The following is an 18,085-nucleotide window of genomic DNA, read 5'->3' on the forward strand; positions in this document are numbered from 1 at the left end:
TGCCTTCAGCTGCCTGGGCCTGAAGCTACATAATTCCCTCCCTAACCCTTTCTGCCCCTCTACCTCATTTTCCTCCTTTAAAGACACTCCTTAAAACCTACTTCTTTGACTAAGCTTTTGGTCATCTGCCCCAATATCTCCTTATGTGGCTCGGGGTCATATTTTGCTTTTCTAATGTCCCTGCAAATTGCCTTGGGATCATTTATTGTGTTAAAAGTGCTATATAAATACAAGTTGTTGTATTCCTTAAATAGAAAAGAGTGTATATTGACAATAAATTGAAGCAATTGTAACAGTGATCATTGTACTCAGTAAAATAAATCAGGTGTTGGGATGTGTTAAAAGACCAATATTAAACTGAAATAGTGAAGTCATCCTCCCAGTTTATAATTCATTGGCGTGACTGCACTTAGAATACGGTACAGTTCTGACCGTCACAGTGCAAAAAAGATATTGCAACTATTGAAAGGATACAGAAGAGGGCAGTCAGAATGATGGAAGGATTGGATTATAATGAATGATTATGTAAGTTGGGCATGTTCTCACTGAAAAGAGAAGGTTGAGAGGTGATATGTTTGGTTTAGTTTAGAGATACAGCACTGAAACAGGGCCTTCGGCCCACCGGGTCTGTGCCGACCATCAACCACCCATTTACACTAATCCTACACTAATTCCATATTCCTACCACATCCCCACCTGTCCCTATCACCTACCTATACTAGGGGCAATTTTATAATGGCCAATTAACCTATCAACCAGCAAGTCTTTCCTCTGTGGGAGGAAACCGGAACACCCGGAGGAAACCCACGCAGACACAGGGAGAACTTGCAAACTCCACACAGGCAGTACCCAGAATTGAACCCGGGTCGCTGGAGCTGTGAGGCTGTGGTGCTAACCACTGCGCCGCCCCAATATGATAGCTGATTTTAGGTTTCTTAAGAGATCAATAATGTAAACCATGACACGCTGTTTCATCTTGCCCAGAACAGCAGAACCAGAGATCATGTGCTGTGTTTGAAGGGGTGGGGGGTAAATTCAAAACAAATTTGCAGGAATAATGCATCAGTCAGCAAGTGGTTAATATACAGAACAGGCTCCTGGGAAGCCAGTGGAAGCAAGAAGTATTGGTTCATTCAAATGTAAATTAGATATTTTTTCAGATAATTTGGGATACAGTATGAGTAATTAAGAGGCATGATATAAGTGCAGTATGCTTGAAAGGAACAGTTGACCTTGGATAATAAAAACAAGAAATGCTGGAAATACTCAGCAGGTCTGGCAGCATCTGTGGAGAGTGAAGCAGAGTTAACGTTTCAGGTCAGTGACCCTTCATCAGAACCTTGGACCTGTTTTCCAAAGCATTCCACCACTGGGAGTTTTCCTTGCCTCATGCTTGGGACTGTTGTAGACCAATTGATAGAGATTGATTACCTTCCGGGAGCGGAACGGACCTGTGGAGAGAACGCCAAGAGTGGAGCCTATAAATCGAACCTGAGGATCGAGACCCAATCTCTTACCTTCCAGGAGCGGAACGGACCTGTGGAGAGAACGCCAAGAGCGGAGCCTTTAAATCGAACCCGAGGATTGAGGCCCAGTCTCTTACCTTCTGGGAGCGGAGCGGACCTGTGGGGAGAACGCCGAGAGCGGAGCCTTTAAATCGAACCCGAGGATTGAGGCCCAGTCTCTTATCTTCCGGGAGAGCGTCCAGGCGCGCCGGAGTTTGAAACAAAACGTCAACAGTGACATCACAGAAAAGCTGCAAGGTGATTGGTTGGTAACTGCTGTTGGGAATAGTTCTAATTAGCTGGCTTAGTAACTAAGGTAAGAAAGGTCTACAGTTTATTTTCATATATAGTAAGTAGTGTTTTTTAGGGAGTTCTGTAGTAATGAGGATCAGGGAAGAAGGGCCCTAGAGTAATTGATATTATTTGATATTAAACATCTTCCAAAAGGTTTAATTTAAAGGGTTAAGTCAGGGCAGGAGAGCTCAAAGCCGTGGTGCGCTCCTCGTGCTCTATGTGGGAAGCCGGGAACAATTCCAGTGCCCAGGACCAGCATGTGTGCAGGAAGTGTCTCCAGCTGCAGCTCCTGGAAGCCCGGGTTTCAGAGCTGGAGCGGCGGTTGGGGACACTGTGGAGCATCCGCGAGGCAAAGAGTATCATGGATAGCACGTTTAGAGAGGTGGTCACACCGCAGGCTCAGACTCCACAGGCAGGAAGGGAATGGGTGACCGCCAGACAGAGCAAGAGGATTAGGCAGGCAGTTCAGGAATCTCCTGTGGCTATTCCCCTGCAAAACAGATATATTGCTTTGGATACTATTGGGGGGAATGGCCTCTCAGGGGAAAGCAGCAAATGCCCAATTTGTTGCACCACGGTTGGCTCTGCTGCACAGGGGAGGAGTAAAAAGTGTGGGAATGCAATAGTTATAGGGGATTCAATTGTAAGGGGAATAGATAGGTGTTTCTGTGGCCGCAAACGAGACTCCAGGATGGTATGTTGCTTCCCTGGTGCTAGGGTCAAGGATGTCTCAGAGCAGTTACAGGACATTCTGAAGGGGGAGGGTGAACAGCCAGTGGTCGTGGTACACATTGGTACAAACGACGTAGGTAAAAAAAGGATGAGGTCCTAAAAGCAGAATATAGGGAGTTAGGAAGTAAGTTGAAAAGTAGGAACTCAAAGGTAGTGATCTCAGGATTACTACCACCGCCACATGCTAGTCAGAGTAGAAATAGCAGGAGATATCAGATGAATACATGGCTGAAGAGATGGTATGAGGGGGAGGGTTTAAGCTTCCTGGGACATTGGGACCGGTTCTGGGGGAGGTGGGACCAGTACAAACTGGACGGGTTACACCTGGGCAGGACCGGGACTGATGTCCTAGGGGGAGTATTTGCTAGAGTGGTTGGGGAGGGTTTAAACTAAAATGGCAGGGGGGTGGGAGCCTTTGCAAGGAGTCAGAGGAGGGGGGAATCAAAGACAACAAAAGACAGGAAGGGGAATTAGAAAAGTGATAGGCAGAGAAATCAAAGGCCAGAATCAAACAGGGCCACAGTGAAGAATAGTGGGAAGGGGCCAAGTAATGTTAAAAAGACAAGACTTAAGGCTTTGTGCCTTAACATGCGGAGCATTCGCAATAAAGTGGATGAATTAATCGCGCAAATAGATGTAAACGGGTATGATCTAGTCGGGATTACGGAGACATGGCTGCAGGGTGACCAGGGATGGGAGATGAACATCCAGGGGTATTCAGTATTTAGGAAGGACAGACAAAAAGTAAAAGGCGGTGGAGTTGCATTGCTGGTTAAAGAGGAAATTAACACTATAGTGAGGAATGATATTAGCTCTGACGATGTGGAATCTGTATGGGTAGAGCTGAGAAACACTAAGGGGCAAAAAACATTAGTGGGGGTTGTATATAGACCCTCAAACATAGTGGTGATGTTGGAAATGGCATTAAACAGGAAATTAGAGATGCATGCAATAAAGAAACATCTGTAATTAAGGGTGACCTTAATCTGCATATAGATTGGGCAAATCAAATTAGTCACAAATTCGTAGAGGAGGAATTCATGGAGTGTATACGGGATGGTTTTCTGGACCAATACGTTGAGGAACCAACTAGAGAACAGGCCATCCTAGACTGGGTATTGTGTTATGAGAGAGGAATAATTGACAACATAGTTGTGCGAGACCCCTTGGGGATGAGCGACCATAATATGATAGAATTCTTTGTCAGGATGGAGAGTGGCATAGTTGATTCTGAGACTAGGGTCCTGAATCTTAATAAAGAAAACTACGAAGGTATGAGGCGCGAGTTGGCTATGATGGATTGGGAAACGTTACTTAAAGGGATGACGGTGCATAGGCAATGGCAAACATTTAAACAGCGCATGGATGAACTGCAACAATTGTTTATTCCTGTCTGACGCAAAAGTTAAAGAGAAAAGGTAGCCAAACCATGGCTTACAAGGGAAATTAGAGATAGCTTTAGACCCAAGGAAGAGGCATATAAATTTGCCAGAAAAAACAACAGACCTGAGGATTGGGAGCAGTTTAGAATTCAGCAAAGGAGGACCAAGGGATTGATTAAGAAGGGGAAAATAGAATACAAAAGTAAGCTTGCGGGGAACATAAAAATTGACTGTAAAAGTTTCTATAGGTATGTGAAGAGAAAAAGATTGGTGAAGACAAATGTAGGTCCCTTACAGTCAGCAACAGTGGAATTTATCATGGGGAACAAAGAACTGGCTGACCAACTAAATGCATACTTCGGTTCTGTCTTCACAAAGAAGGACACAAATATCACACCAGAAATGTTGGGGAACACAGGGCTTAGTGAGAGGGAGGAACTGAAGGAAAGCAATATTAGTAGAGAAATGGTGTTGGGGAAATTGATGGGATTGAAGGCCGAAAGATCCCCAGAGCCTGATGGTCTGCATCCCAGAATACTTAAGGAAATGGGCCTAGAAATAGTGGATGCATTGGTGGTCATCTTCCAAGATTCTATAGACTCTGGAACAGTTCCTACAGATTGGAGGGTAGCTAATGTAACCCCACTATTTAAAAAGGGAGGTAGAGAGAAAGCAGGGAATTATAGACCAGTCAGCCTGACGTCAGTAGTGGGGAAAATTCTAGAGTGCGTTATCAAAGAATTTATAGCAGAGCACTTGGAGAACAGTGGTAGAATCGGACAGAGTCAGCATGGATTTATGAAAGGGAAATCATGCTTGACAAATCTACTAGAATTTTTCGAGGATGTAACTAGTACAGTTGATGAGGAGGAGCCAGTGGATGTGGTTTATTTGGACTTTCAGAAGGCTTTCGACAAAGTCCCACATAAGAGATTAGCATGTAAAATTAAAACGCATGGGATTGGGGGTAGTGTATTGCGATGGATAAAAAATTGGTTGGCAGACAGGAAACAAAGAGTAGGAATAAACGGGTCTTTTTCCGAATGGCAGGCAGTGACTAGTGGGGTACCGCAGGGATCGGTGCTAGGACCCCAGCTATTCACAATATAATGTTTAGACGAGGGAACTAAATGTGATATCTCCAAATCTGCAGATGACACAAAACTGGGAGGGAGGGTGAGTTGTGAGGAGGATGCAGAGAGGCTTCAGGGTGATTTGGACAAGTTGAGTGAGAGGGCAATTGCATGGCAGATGCAGTATAATGTGGATAAATGTGAGGTTATCCACTTTGGTAGCAAAAACAGGAAGGCAGATTATTATCTGAATGGCTATAAACTGAGAGAGGGGAATATGCAGCGAGACCTGGGTGTTCTCGTACACCAGAATCGCTGAAGGTAAGCATGCAGGTGCAACAGGCGGTAAAAAAGGCAAGTGGTATGTTGGCCTTCATAGCAAGAGGATTCGAGTACAGGAGCAGGGATGTCTTGCTGCAATTATACAGGGCCTTGGTGAGGCCACACCTGGAATACTGTGTGCAGTTTTGGTCTCCTTATCTGAGGAAGGATGTTCTTGCTATAGAGGGAGTGAAGCGAAGGTTTACCAGACTGATTCCTGGGATGGCGGGACTGACGTATGAGGAGAGGTTGAGTTGGTTAGGATTATATTCGCTGGAGTTCAGAAGACTGAGGGGGAATCTCATAGAAACCTATAAAATTCTAACAGGACTTGACAGGGTCGATGCAGGAAGGATGTTCCTGATGGTGGGGGAGTCCAGAACCAGGGTCATAGTCTAAGGATATGGGGTAAACCTTTCAGGACTGAGATGAGGAGAAATTTCTTCATCTAGAGAGTGGTGAACCTGTGGAATTCACTACCACAGAAAGCAGTTGAGCCCAAAACATTGTATGTTTTCAAGAAGAAGTTAGATATAGCTCTTGGGGTGAAAGGGAACAAAGGATATGGGGGGAAAGTGGGAACAGGTTACTGAGTTGGATGATCAGCCATGATCATAATGAATGGCGGAGCAGGCTCGAAGGGCCGAATGGCCTACTCCTGCTCCTATTTTCTATGTTAGCCAACAACTGTTATTGTACCATAGGACTAGAAGGTAGACTATTTAGACCTCAGAATCGTTACAACACAGAAGGAAGTAATTCGGCTGGTCGTGGCTGGACTGATGATTTACCTAGTGCCACTCCCCCGCCTTCTCTCCATAGCCCTGCACATTCTTCCTTTTCCGATAACAATCCAATTCCCTCTTGAATGCCTCGATTGAACTTGTCTGCACCACACTCTCAGTTGCCATTACTTCTTTTGCCAATTACCTTAAATCTGTGCCCTCTTGTTCTCGATTCTTCCACCAATGGGAACAGTTTTTCCCTATCTACTCTGCCCAGACCCCTCATAATTTTAACACCTCCATCAAATTTCCTCTCAGCCTTTTCAAAGAAAACAGTACTCCAATCTATCCACGTAACTGAAGTTCCTCATCCCTGAAACCATTCATCTAGCAATTCCCATGTTCTAAAATTCTGGAAAATACATTAAATAAAATGTCAAAAATCTAGATTTTTTTTTCAGGGGGGGGCGCTGAGGAAAGACAGACAAACCCCAGAGACCCCGATAGACAATAAATGTGTAAATGCTCGTACCATTTTCAGGTTTTATGTACTTAACTGCGATATTTCTTAAATTACAAGCCTGTGTCTCAACTGATTTTCAGTGCAACAAGTTGTTTTTAAGTGTTTTTATTAAGTACTGTGGTGGAGTTGTGTGAATGGAAGAGAAATCCTCCCAAATGATGCCGAAACCATTTACCATCACCGCAGGGCAACCCTTCAGCAAAAGAACCTTTGCTGCGCAGGCGCAGTGTATCAACTTGTGTCACGTGGGACCAGCGTTTGCCGTGCTCGCTCCCTCCGCCTGACGCGCCGCGACGCCGTGCTCGCTCCCTCCACCTGACGCGCCGCGACGCCGTGCTCGCTCCCTCCGCCTGACGCGCCGCGACGCCGTGCTCGCTCCCTCCGCCTGACGCGACGCCACGCCACGCCGTGCTCGCTCCCTCCCTCCGCCTGACGCGCCGCGACGCCGTGCTCGCTCCCTCCGCCTGACGCCACGCCGATGATCGGGTGGGACAGGCGGAAGCGCTGACACTGATAGATACGGATTCAGTTTATCCCGAGAGCTTGCTCCGTTGTACTTTCTAAAATGCCGGTAAGTTCTTCTAATGATTTATTTTCTTTAACCTTCGTGTGTCGGTGCGTTTTTAACTCTTGCTCAATGGATGTTAATTCGTGGACGTGAACTGTGAAATAAATGATAGATTGGGGTGTGAGGAATCAGGAAGTAGGCCAGTAAGGCCTAAGTAAGGTTAATATTTTTTTGCTTTCAAGTCGAAAAACTTATATTTGAAGGGAACTGTATAGACTGTCGCGTTTAACCCCCTGAAAATAATGATTTGAGCTTTATAATGTAATCTAATGGTTGACCTTCACTGAGCATCCTGCATCCATTTTACTGGAAGTCGTCTTACCCACCTACAAAGAAGAAAATCTTAAAGTCTTAATTTGGGAATATTTTTATCGTGAAAATTCAAGTTGAAACTGAATAATAGAAATGGTGCTTTATTTCTCTCCCTTAGGCTTATCATTCAACCCTTATGGACAGTGATGTAAAACTGATTGGAAACATGGCGTTATTGCCACTTAAAACCCAATTTAAAGGCCCAGCTCCCAAAGAAAGTAAGTTGTGAGATTTATTTTTATAAATGGATACGGTACTTGAATGCATGGATATTTGTATCCCGGTACTTGAATGCATGGATATTTGTATCCATTTATAGCCTTGTGCATAAGGGAAGCAGTATAAATGATAGTTTTGCAATTTAAACCTGTAGTTAACAGTTGTAGAATGATTTTCAAGAAAATCTTGGTGCTAGGGAACTAAGTAATGTGCATTAGTTTATAAATTGACATACTGCACTAGAGCAGTGTTGTCGTTATAGAAATTACTGACTAGCTGCAGGAATGACTACGGTGACACCAATTTAGCCACATGCATAAAATGCCTTATACACAATACAGGGAAATGTATTTATCATATTTACCACCATTCAGCAACCAAGATAGTAAAGGACGCACAAAGATCAAACACACTCTGCTCTTTTAGTGATTTTTTTTTTAACAACATATGCTCAAAAAGGTTGAATTACATGCACATGTGCTGGGTATTCTGATCACAGGCCCAATTGACAGTGTCTATTACTCCATTTTTTATTTGCTTATCAGAAATACAGTTAACCACAACTGGAATCCTAATCCACATGTGACTAGTGGCTAATATATTGAACAACGCTCCATTAGAATTGTTGAATGCAAATTTTCATTCAACCGTTCAGGTGCAACACATGCAACTCCCACAGAGTGAATCACAGCTGGGTTATCTGAAGAGATGCTGAGGTCAAAAATGTGTAATATTTTTGAGATGCTGTAAAGCAAGTCAGCTTTTGTCACACTCTGAATTAGTATCTGTGTTCAGAAGTGATATTATCCGAGGTCAGGAAGTAGGTTGCTTACCTATCTTCCTCTTGTGTAGAGAGAATGGAGGGGTGGTTAGGGAAAGTGCAGATAGTGAGTTATACTTTAGAGCTTCACTAGGAAAATAAATTTACTATTGGCCATGTCTGGGGGATAAATCGAGCTTAATGGTATTCTGTTTTTGTACCATTCACCTGGTGGTCAACCAAGGAGTATCTGTATCAGACTCTGGAGACTCACTTCACATTCTCAATCAAATATAATATGTATGAAAATTGCGCAGTTTGGCAGCAGTTAACAGCACAAGAAAAGTATCAGCTTGTTTAGGGGCAGTTCAGCTATGGAGACCAGGCTACGAAAACTAGTTTTATGTGATCTGTTCAACCTGAGCATTCTCTAAGTGGACAAGCTTTTTTTTGTTTAGGCCTGGTTGCCTGTAGAAGAGAGAGCTAATTGGCTGTTGGAATGTCTTCGGTGACTGGTCAAGTATATCTCCTGATTGGGGAGGACAAAATCAGGATGTTAATTCTTTGCTGTGCTTTTAAAGATTTAACTATGTGATTTGGTTATTAGAGTACCAATAATTATCTCTTCCAGCCAAAGACTCTGATGTTATTGACGAAGCAATCTACTATTTTAAGGCAAATGTTTTCTTCAAAAACTATGAAATAAAGGTAAGTTTTTGGTCTTTGAATTTTGTCAATTTTGAAGAATCTTTTTTTAAAAAACTGGATAATGTCATATACGGTATGTATTGAAGGGAATAATGCGTCGCATAGAGTATGACACAGTGAGATCACTTTAGCCCAAAATAATGGGATATGGGTTTGCAGTTCCTCGTATCAGCTGTATCACTACGTCCAAATATCCCAAGATGGTCCAAGGAGCCTGAAGATCAGAGGGAGAGTCACCATGGGATGTTCTTGTGCACATCCTGTTAACTGATCCACGAGTTGCATCAATGCAAAGCTTGGAGCAGATTCTCCCTATGCCTGCCCTCTAGTGTGTGGGGGTCAAGAAAAAGGAAAATAAAACATTTTTCAAAAAAAAACATGGGTAACAAGCCTGTTCAGTATAGCAATATAAATACATAATCCAGTGAAGCTAATAATTGATTGAACATTTCTTAAAGGGAGTCTCTCTCAATTATTCTTAAAAATAAAACTGCGACAAAATATCTTATTCGATTTTGTTTAAATTTTGAAGGCTGGTAAGTTATCTTGAGGATTTGGATAGCAGACATTACTTTGCTTGATGATAAATACTTTCATATTAAAATGAGTACAGATATTTGGGGCTTCCCCTTTTACTTCTACTACTAGATGCTGTTGCTTAGGTTTTAATGGGAATTATTTTAAAAATTAGGATTGTTCCCAATACTATGTACTGCTCTCTTCCACCAAAAAGCTGTTGAGGCTAGGTCTATTGAAAATTCCAAAACTGTGATTGATCAGATTTGTTTTGGTAAGCGTGGCATTAAGGGTTATAGAAGCAAGACAGATAGATGGAATTAAGCCATGATCTAATTGAATAGTGGAACAGGCTCAAGGGGCTGAATGGCCTTCTCCTGTTCCTGTGTTCCTACATTTTAATGCTGCATACCAGAATCCTCAACTGACAAACCATTTTTATTTTGCAGAACGAAGCTGACAGAACCTTGATTTATATCACCCTCTACATCACAGAATGCCTCAAAAAATTACAAAAGGCAAGGAAAAATACTGATATGCTTTAACTTTTTCTTGCCTTGCTTTTGTCAGCTGTGAGGGTTGGCAGGCAATCTAGCTCCAAGCTTCTGTAGTGCCGCTTGAGACAATTCCACCCAGCAGATGTGTAATCTGAGTACTTAGCTTCATAGTTGGAGTCAGGAAGTAATTTCAGTCAGGCAGAATGGTGGTTAGAATCTTTGTTACACTCGGGCATTTGCATGAAAAGCTGTTACAAATGTAGTAGGAAAATAGAAGAAATCTAGGAACTCGTTAACAGTGAGGTTGCTACTGCTGTTTTGCACATGATGAGTTTTGAGCTACTGGACAATTTTGTGTTTCATAAAATAGTGTGGTATATTTCATCCCTTACTTGCTTCAGGATTATTTTAGGATGTGTGAGTTCTTTTACATTTTTTATTTTTTTATTTTACACAGTGCAATTCCAAAAATCAAGGAGAGAAGGAAATGTACACTTTGGGGATAACTAACTTTCCCATTCCTGGAGAGCCAGGTTTTCCCCTCAATGCCATGTATGCAAAGCCTGGACACAAGCAGGAAGATGGTATGAGGAAGCAGCATTATTCAAATGATTAAAGTTAGATTATTAAAGGACGGAAAAACATGTGTTCTATGTTTAGTCAGAATATTTTAACTACTTGTATTTTTATTTTTAAAAAACAGAAGTTGCAAAATGCCTCGTCATCCCTTAGTCACAAGTAACGTTTCATGCTAATTAAGTTTATTTCTACATTATAATTCCAAAATATCTAAGATATTTAAATTAAATTTTAAGATTTTTGTTTGAGGTTGAGATTCCTTTAAATTCTTGATTTCTCCTCTTGGTCACTTCAAGTCGTGCACTATCTGTGGTTGAGAAAAAGGTGCTCCTAGGCCTCTACCAGAAATACTCTGAAACCGGCCAGGGGGATGTAGGAGTGGGGTTTGTAACAACTCTTGGTGTAATTTTTCTCTGCCCTTTGGGGACATTTTTCTGTTTGCTATCACCGTACAGTTGTATGACTCAGATTGGGAGCTCAGTGTTATGGAGGAAAATTAAACCTGCGTCCCTTCACCTCATGGTACATACATTGGTAGTCCAGTGTGTGCCATACCACCCTTTTCGCACAAAATATAATTGAGTGTATATTTTGTGAATTGGATGTCCTTGCATGTAATTTTGCATAAAACAAATTCTTTGCTTCTAGCATTGGAGGATTCACAAATTTTAATTGTTTTGTCTTGACTGAAGGTGAGATGCCTATCATATTTCACATTGAGATTTGACAGCAGAATATCATTTATAAGGTATGTCCTGAGAGTTAATTGTTCATGATCCTATAAATTCTGGTTATCTTTTCAGAGATAATGAGGGGCTATTTACAGCAGATTAGACAAGAGACTGGACTGAGACTTTGTGAAAAGGTGTTTGATCAACAGACTGACAAACCCAGCAAGGTAAGCAGCTACAGTTGCGACTTTAGATTTTTTTTTAGATTTAGAGATACAGCACTGAAACAGGCCCTTCGGCCCACCGAGTCTGTGCCGACCATTAACCACCCATTTATATTAATCCTACACTAATCCCATATTCCTACCACATCCTCACCTGTCCCTATATTCCCCTACCACCTACCTATACTAGGGGCAATTTATAATGGCCAATTTACCTATCAACCTGCAAGTCTTTTGGCTGTGGGAGGAAACCGGAGCACCCGGAGGAAACCCACGCAGACACAGGGAGAACTTGCAAACTCCACACAGGCAGTACCCAGAATTGAACCCAGGTCGCTGGAGCTGTGAGGCTGCGGTGCTAACCACTGTGCCGCCCAGTCAGACTGTTATTTATAGTTGCTTCTCACAAAAATACTGGAACAGTAAATTAAATTTCACAAAAGGTTTCACCACAGGTGCTGGTTTTAAAGGACTGATGGAATCCTATTGGGAAAGGGATACAGGACTGAGTTCCAGAAGAAAACTGATGGGCGGTTTGTAACAGTAGGCTGGATAGACCAATAGTTTTCTCCTGCCTGGACATTATGATAACCTAATACAGGGCTTTATTTTGTTTGCGTTATTAGAGTACATTGGACTGGTTCAATGCCACCAGGACAAATATCTCTTGCATCCTCTCCTAGGAGGAGGATGGCACTAATACAAAGCAGGTGGTCCAATCAATTATAACTGCACACGAGTATCGTATAGTGATTTAATTCCTCATTCTCGTTGTTGACGAGATGAACTATGTCCTGTGATGCCCACCGGTAACGGAAAGCAGTATAATGAGGCAAGATGGTTTTAGATTGGATCATAGTGTCATCTAGTAATATTGCTGTGCTTCCCAAATTCAAACTAGTTTATAAGCACCTATTTTTTCCCCAAGTACGTACGCAGCTATGAAAAACGTATAAAACTTAACCATAAAACAGTAATGACCAAACTCGACATGGTATAGCTCCACTGGCCCTCTCAGCAGCAGTTTATTAAATTGAACTACCTATGTGTGTGCCACTAACCTTTTGAAGTTTATTTCAGTTTTCAGCTTTTTCTTGAAAGGTATTCGTCGACTTGCTTTGAATTTTTTTTTGTACATCTACTGTGTGTGGTGATATGGTAAATGATTTCTCTGGTGAGTTAGTGGCTTATTTTTAACGGGAGACTTCTGTTTCCTGAATATATGCAGTACTCAAATTAAGCTATTTCTGAAAGTGGTGGCTCAGTCAAAAATTTAATAATGCAGTGCAATGCTTTAAAAGAACCATTGGGAAATTTGAGGTAAATCATTTATCTTTATATGAGCTTTACTAAAATATTACAAAGTATAGGGTGATAAACTTAAGTGTTGTATTTCTGCCTCTGATAAATTATTTTGTTTGGAGAGTTTGACACCTTTGTTATACCATTGAGAAACAATTGTTGGAGCTCCTGACCTTTGAGATTTATTTGACATTTTTTGGTGTATTTTGTGCTGTTCATGTACCATTTTTGGGATGAACATGGCTAATATAATAAAAGCAAAATACTGCGGATGCTGGAAATCTGAAATAAAAACAAGAAATGCTGGAATCACTCAGGTCTGGCAGCATCTGTGGAAAGAGAAGCAGAGTTAACGTTAACTCTGCTTCTCTTTTCACAGATGCTGCCAGACCTGCTGAGTGATTCCAGCATTTCTTGTTTTTATTTTATGGCTAATATAATGCAGGGTAAAGTGTTTTCTTCTGTCAGTATCAATGGGACTTAACCTTTGGAAGAGCAACACCTACTGCATCACTGAACGCTTTTTGCCTTGGTTTTTTTCAAAAATTAGATTGTTCTTTTCATGCTGTGGAAATGCATGTGCAGGACAAGGGTTGAGACTCCTCAAACTTAGTTCATTTCATGTAGTATCATTACAGGTACATTTTCATTTTATAATTCTTGGCTGTAGATGTACTTGGGTTAAAGGGCAGTGTGTTAACAGCCCCCAGTCCCATTGAACATATTGCAAAAAAGTAATGAACATGCCTTTATTATATTCTATTTATTCATTCAAGGAATGTTAGTTGTTTGCATTGTTCCCAAAATATGCTGTAATATCCAGTTCACAGTTTCAAGCTAATAGCTTGGTACTACAGAACTTGCGTATTGCTGAAAAAAGAGACGTGCTGTTTAAGCTTTTCGTCTTGCACTCATCAGACAGGTGCAAGAATGCTAAATTTCAAAGGGAGCAACAATTTATACTGCATGAGAAAAGGGTGCTGATTGGCAAGTCGACTCTGTTTGAGGCATTGCCATGGAGAATGCACCAAGGAACGATTGTCCCCTATGCTTTAATTCAAAAAAGGCACAATGCCTGGACATATTCCTTTTGCCTGCAGAGGGCAGGTCTCTGCATATGAATATATGTAGTTTCTAGCAAGCGTAAGTGAGCCATATTGCGAGCATGACTGAGGATCTTAAATTGGTTGTCAATTTTCTACCATCACCTTCTAAAGACATACTTAGAGGTACAGTTCCACTTTTTATCTCGCCAAAGTGCCCATTATTTGTCAAATACCAGTAGGTATTTGAGGATGTCATTCAAGCTTCCTCTTTCTAATGTCTGCACATTCTTCACACGTCTTTTTTTTTTTCCCTGTCCCTAATCCAACTAAACTAATTGCAGTACTGAGATTGGGTAGAGTACAGGGATTGAACGTGGGACCTACTGGTGGTGATTGGTGATATATATTCTCAACTTTGAAGCATTAATAAGCTTATTAAAGCTTGCCTAAAAAGTTTCTGAATTTTGCTACCAAACACAATAATGAAACCTTTTAAATACTTCAGCATTTTGTTTTTAAATGAGCTCAGCTAGATGATTGGAATTCAAATCAGTTTTGACACATTAATCTTCCAGCTTTTCTGTGGATTGAAATTTCCCACTCGACTTGGTTGACTGAGGGAAACAAATCCTGCCAGAAATCAGGGAATCCTCCCTACTTCATTTAAGAATGGTCCCTCATGGATTAACAAAGGAGCTGTACTGACATGGGATGCATTGTTTTCTTTTCGTAACCGAAGAACTAACTTAGGGAGTTTTAAGATGAAGAGTTAAAGATAATTGCAATTTATTGTAAGAAATAATAAGTCAGCTTGGCTCTTACATGATAGATGTTTCACTTCATGTAAGAAAACTGACCTAGTCCACCTTATCGCGTTTGTTATTTCACTTTCTGTCCAATTTTAAGAGGATAATTAATGCAATAATGATGTCATCCGTGGCTTAAGCCATTCTCTCTGGACGAGTATATAGCTGGACTTTTTTTTTAAAAAGAGTATATAGCTGAGACTTCTGGTTTAAAAGAAAAAGGCTTGTAAGGGGAGAAAATATTCTTTAGTTGCCCTTCCCCTATTCCAAAGAGATATTGTTCATGGTTGCAGGTGGTGTGATTTTTAAACTAGACAGAACGGCACATCAGAGATTCTTAATGTATTGTTTTTGTCTTTCTAGTGGTGGACATGCTTTATAAAGAAGCAGTTCATGAACAAGAGCCTGTCAGCACCAGGACATTAATATCATCACATATTATAAATGATATGTGCAACAAATGAGAAACATCATACAGACATGTCATGCAGCAAGATGTACAAAGTTTTTGCCTGGTTTCGTATCATTTTATACTGGGTTTGGATATAATAAAAGTACAGTGTCATTCTGAAGAGTGTTTTTTTTAAAGGGAAGAACAATAACTGCTTGGTACAGTATAATTTACTTGAGAGCTTCTACTTATGCAATTGTTTAATGGCTGGTGCTCAACTACAATTGTATTATTTGGTGCCTAAATGGTGTTCAATACAGAAGTTACACAAAATAAGCCTGCTCTTGATAATTCAAAGCTGTACTCTGATTCCCAATTACTGCTCTCATCACATTGCATGTTATGGGTCAGATATAGGTACATAATCATCTTGATGCTGCTTGCACAACCATATTAGTATTAAGAATAAAGTGTTAGTATTTCTGTCCTGTAACTGGTATCAGAATACTATCATATGTAACTAGTTGTAGTTTATATGATGAGATTCATTTTTCTGCTGTTTAACACAATTTTCTAAGCTGTATGGAACCAAAATAGCCAATTGGAACCTTTTTGATTACCAAGGCGTTAACAGGGATTTAGCTAGCATTATGTATTTTGGCGAAATTAATCTTGATTCTTTTCTTTTTAAGAGAAAACACAAATAAAAATATTGGATGTCAAATGGGCCTGATTGAAGTCATTTATGAAATGGTAGTTGCATAAATAAGCATAACTTTATGACAAAATGTAAATCCCTAATTTAACTAGTATAAAAATTTAATACATTCATATTTGTCATAACTGCTGTCTGGTAGTAATATCTCAAACTGTTGTATGCCATAGAATGTAGCCAAAAGTTTGTAAGTTTTTATTGAACAGTTAACCAGAAAAATTACATTGAGTATGGCAGATAGGGTTCACTGTGGAGAAGTGTGGAAGTCATGCACTTGGGGAGCACTATTATGGAAAGACAATATTACTGTAAATGGCCTGATTTTGAAAAGTGTAGATGAGTAGAGAGACCTTGGTGTCTAAATGTACAAATCCTTAAAGGTGGCAAGGAAAGTTGATGGCTTATATGGGTTTATAATTAGAACAGAATAAAAACACAGAGATTGTGCTCAAATTTTATAAATCAATCACTGGTTGGTCTCAGCTGGAGTATTGTGGACAATTTTGAGCATCACACTTTAGGAAAGATGTAAAGACCTTAGGGTACCAAGGAGGTTTTACCAGCATGTTAGCAGGGTTGAGGGACTTTACTTTTGAAGAGAAGTTGGAAAATTTAGGATTGTTCCCCTTGTAACAGAGAAGGTTAAAAAAGTGACCTGATAGGTTTTGATAGAGAAAAATTATTCCCTTTGGCGAGTGGGTGAATAACTGGAGGTTATAAATTCAAAATCATGGGCAAAAGATTTCGAGAGTTGAGAATTTTTTTCAGAGTTGTAAGGATCTGGAACACTACCTGAAAAGGTGGTGGAAGCTGATTCCATAAATAATTTTACAACTGAGTTGAATAGATTGAAGATTAGGAACATACAAGATTACAGATGAAAAGCAGAGATGTGGGACCAAGCACAACTGCTTTTTCAAACAGCCAACATTGGCATGACTGGCTAAATGGCCTCCTCGTAAGGTTATACGATGATCCAGTATGTTGAAGATATAGGGCTGAATTTTATACGGCGGCAAGCTTTAAAGAAGGCGCAGAGCTCCTGCGATATTTCATGCGGGGGTTGGTTTAAATGGAGGGGGTGGAACAGGCGCCCCCTCTACTTCATCGGGGTGGCTGTTCCATCCCCGGCAATGGTGTCTGGAGCCACTGTGTAGGTGCCATTTTTAAAGGGCTTCAAGCTCTTACCGATTGTTTAACTTTTTAAAGGCACATAGTAGGCAAATTAAAATTGAAAACTTTATCAACAGATGGAGGCCCCTCTCCCAACACCTCAATTGCCATTTAATGTTATTTACACACTGGAAAACCTCTTCTTGCTAATCAACTCTGTCCCCCAAACTTTGTAACTTTGCCCTTCAACCCCTTCCCATGTCCCCTCAGCCAATGGGAGGATTTTTCCCTTTCTCTCCCCCACCCCCAGAAAATTTCAGTCCTCCCCCTTCCCCTCCATTGTATCGCCTCGGATCTGCGAACAGAGATCTGAAGGTGGGGGAATTCCAGCCACCAGCAGGAATATCGGTGTGGGACGGCTGCCCGGACAAGGTAAGTTTATTGGCAGGTGTTTTAATTAATTTTAATAAAATGAAGGCCCTGTTGCCAAGCAGCGGGGTGGGGGGGGCGGGGTGCACCGAGGCCTCACCGCCACCGGTAAAATGCAGTGGGCCTTCTCAGCATTGGGGTTATGGCGGGACTCTACTGGAAGAATTTTCTTGGTTCCCTGCCATGACCCCTGATGTCAGAGGGCTGGTAAAATTCAACCCATAATGTTTAGCTGCGTATACATATGTGTTTGGAATTCTCTTCCTCAAAAGGCGGTGGAAGCAAAGTCTTTGAATATTTTTAAGGCAGAGGTAGATAGATTCTTGATAAGCAAAGGGGGGGGGGGTAGGTGGAACGGTAGTGTAATCAGTTCAGCCATGACCTTATTGAATAGTGGAGCAGGCTCGAGGGGCTGAGTGGCCTTCTTCTGCTCCTAATTCATATGTTCATATACCACAGTACTTCGTCCCAGCAATTTACCGTTGCTGAATCTAAAGTTGTTTCAGCTCAAGTTTTCTCTGCTGTTAGTTTGCAGTGCATGCCTCAGTTGAACTGTCTTGTGTAGGATATAGTCGCTATCTTTAATATTAAACCATTGATAGAGACCCATACTTTACGTTGATAGGAAGCTGCCCAACAGAATAATAAAGTATACTGAAGCGATTGGCACAGTA

At 41.2% G+C, this 18,085-nt stretch overlaps 1 protein-coding gene across 1 annotated transcript; it reads left to right on the top strand.

The window, feature by feature from the left end:
* Positions 1 to 7,010: 7,010 nt before the first annotated feature.
* Positions 7,011 to 15,878, top strand: arpc3 (actin related protein 2/3 complex, subunit 3). Its single transcript, XM_068054977.1, has 7 exons — positions 7,011 to 7,126; positions 7,554 to 7,653; positions 9,046 to 9,122; positions 10,088 to 10,156; positions 10,593 to 10,719; positions 11,518 to 11,612; positions 15,127 to 15,878. The coding sequence occupies exons 1-7, from the start codon at positions 7,121 to 7,123 to the stop codon at positions 15,187 to 15,189; spliced, it is 537 nt and encodes a 178-aa protein (XP_067911078.1). The 5' UTR covers positions 7,011 to 7,120; the 3' UTR covers positions 15,190 to 15,878.
* The last annotated feature ends 2,207 nt before the right edge of the window (positions 15,879 to 18,085 follow it).

Source organism: Heterodontus francisci, chromosome 23 (genome assembly GCF_036365525.1).
Source record: "Heterodontus francisci isolate sHetFra1 chromosome 23, sHetFra1.hap1, whole genome shotgun sequence".
NCBI lineage: Eukaryota > Metazoa > Chordata > Chondrichthyes > Heterodontiformes > Heterodontidae > Heterodontus > Heterodontus francisci.

Excerpts from the sequence above, each read along its gene's own strand:
- arpc3 (XM_068054977.1), top strand. Across the intron at positions 10,157-10,592 it reads GCCTCAAAAAATTACAAAAG|TGCAATTCCAAAAATCAAGG; the intron begins GCAAGGAAAAAT and ends TATTTTACACAG. Across the intron at positions 11,613-15,126 it reads AGACTGACAAACCCAGCAAG|TGGTGGACATGCTTTATAAA; the intron begins GTAAGCAGCTAC and ends TTGTCTTTCTAG.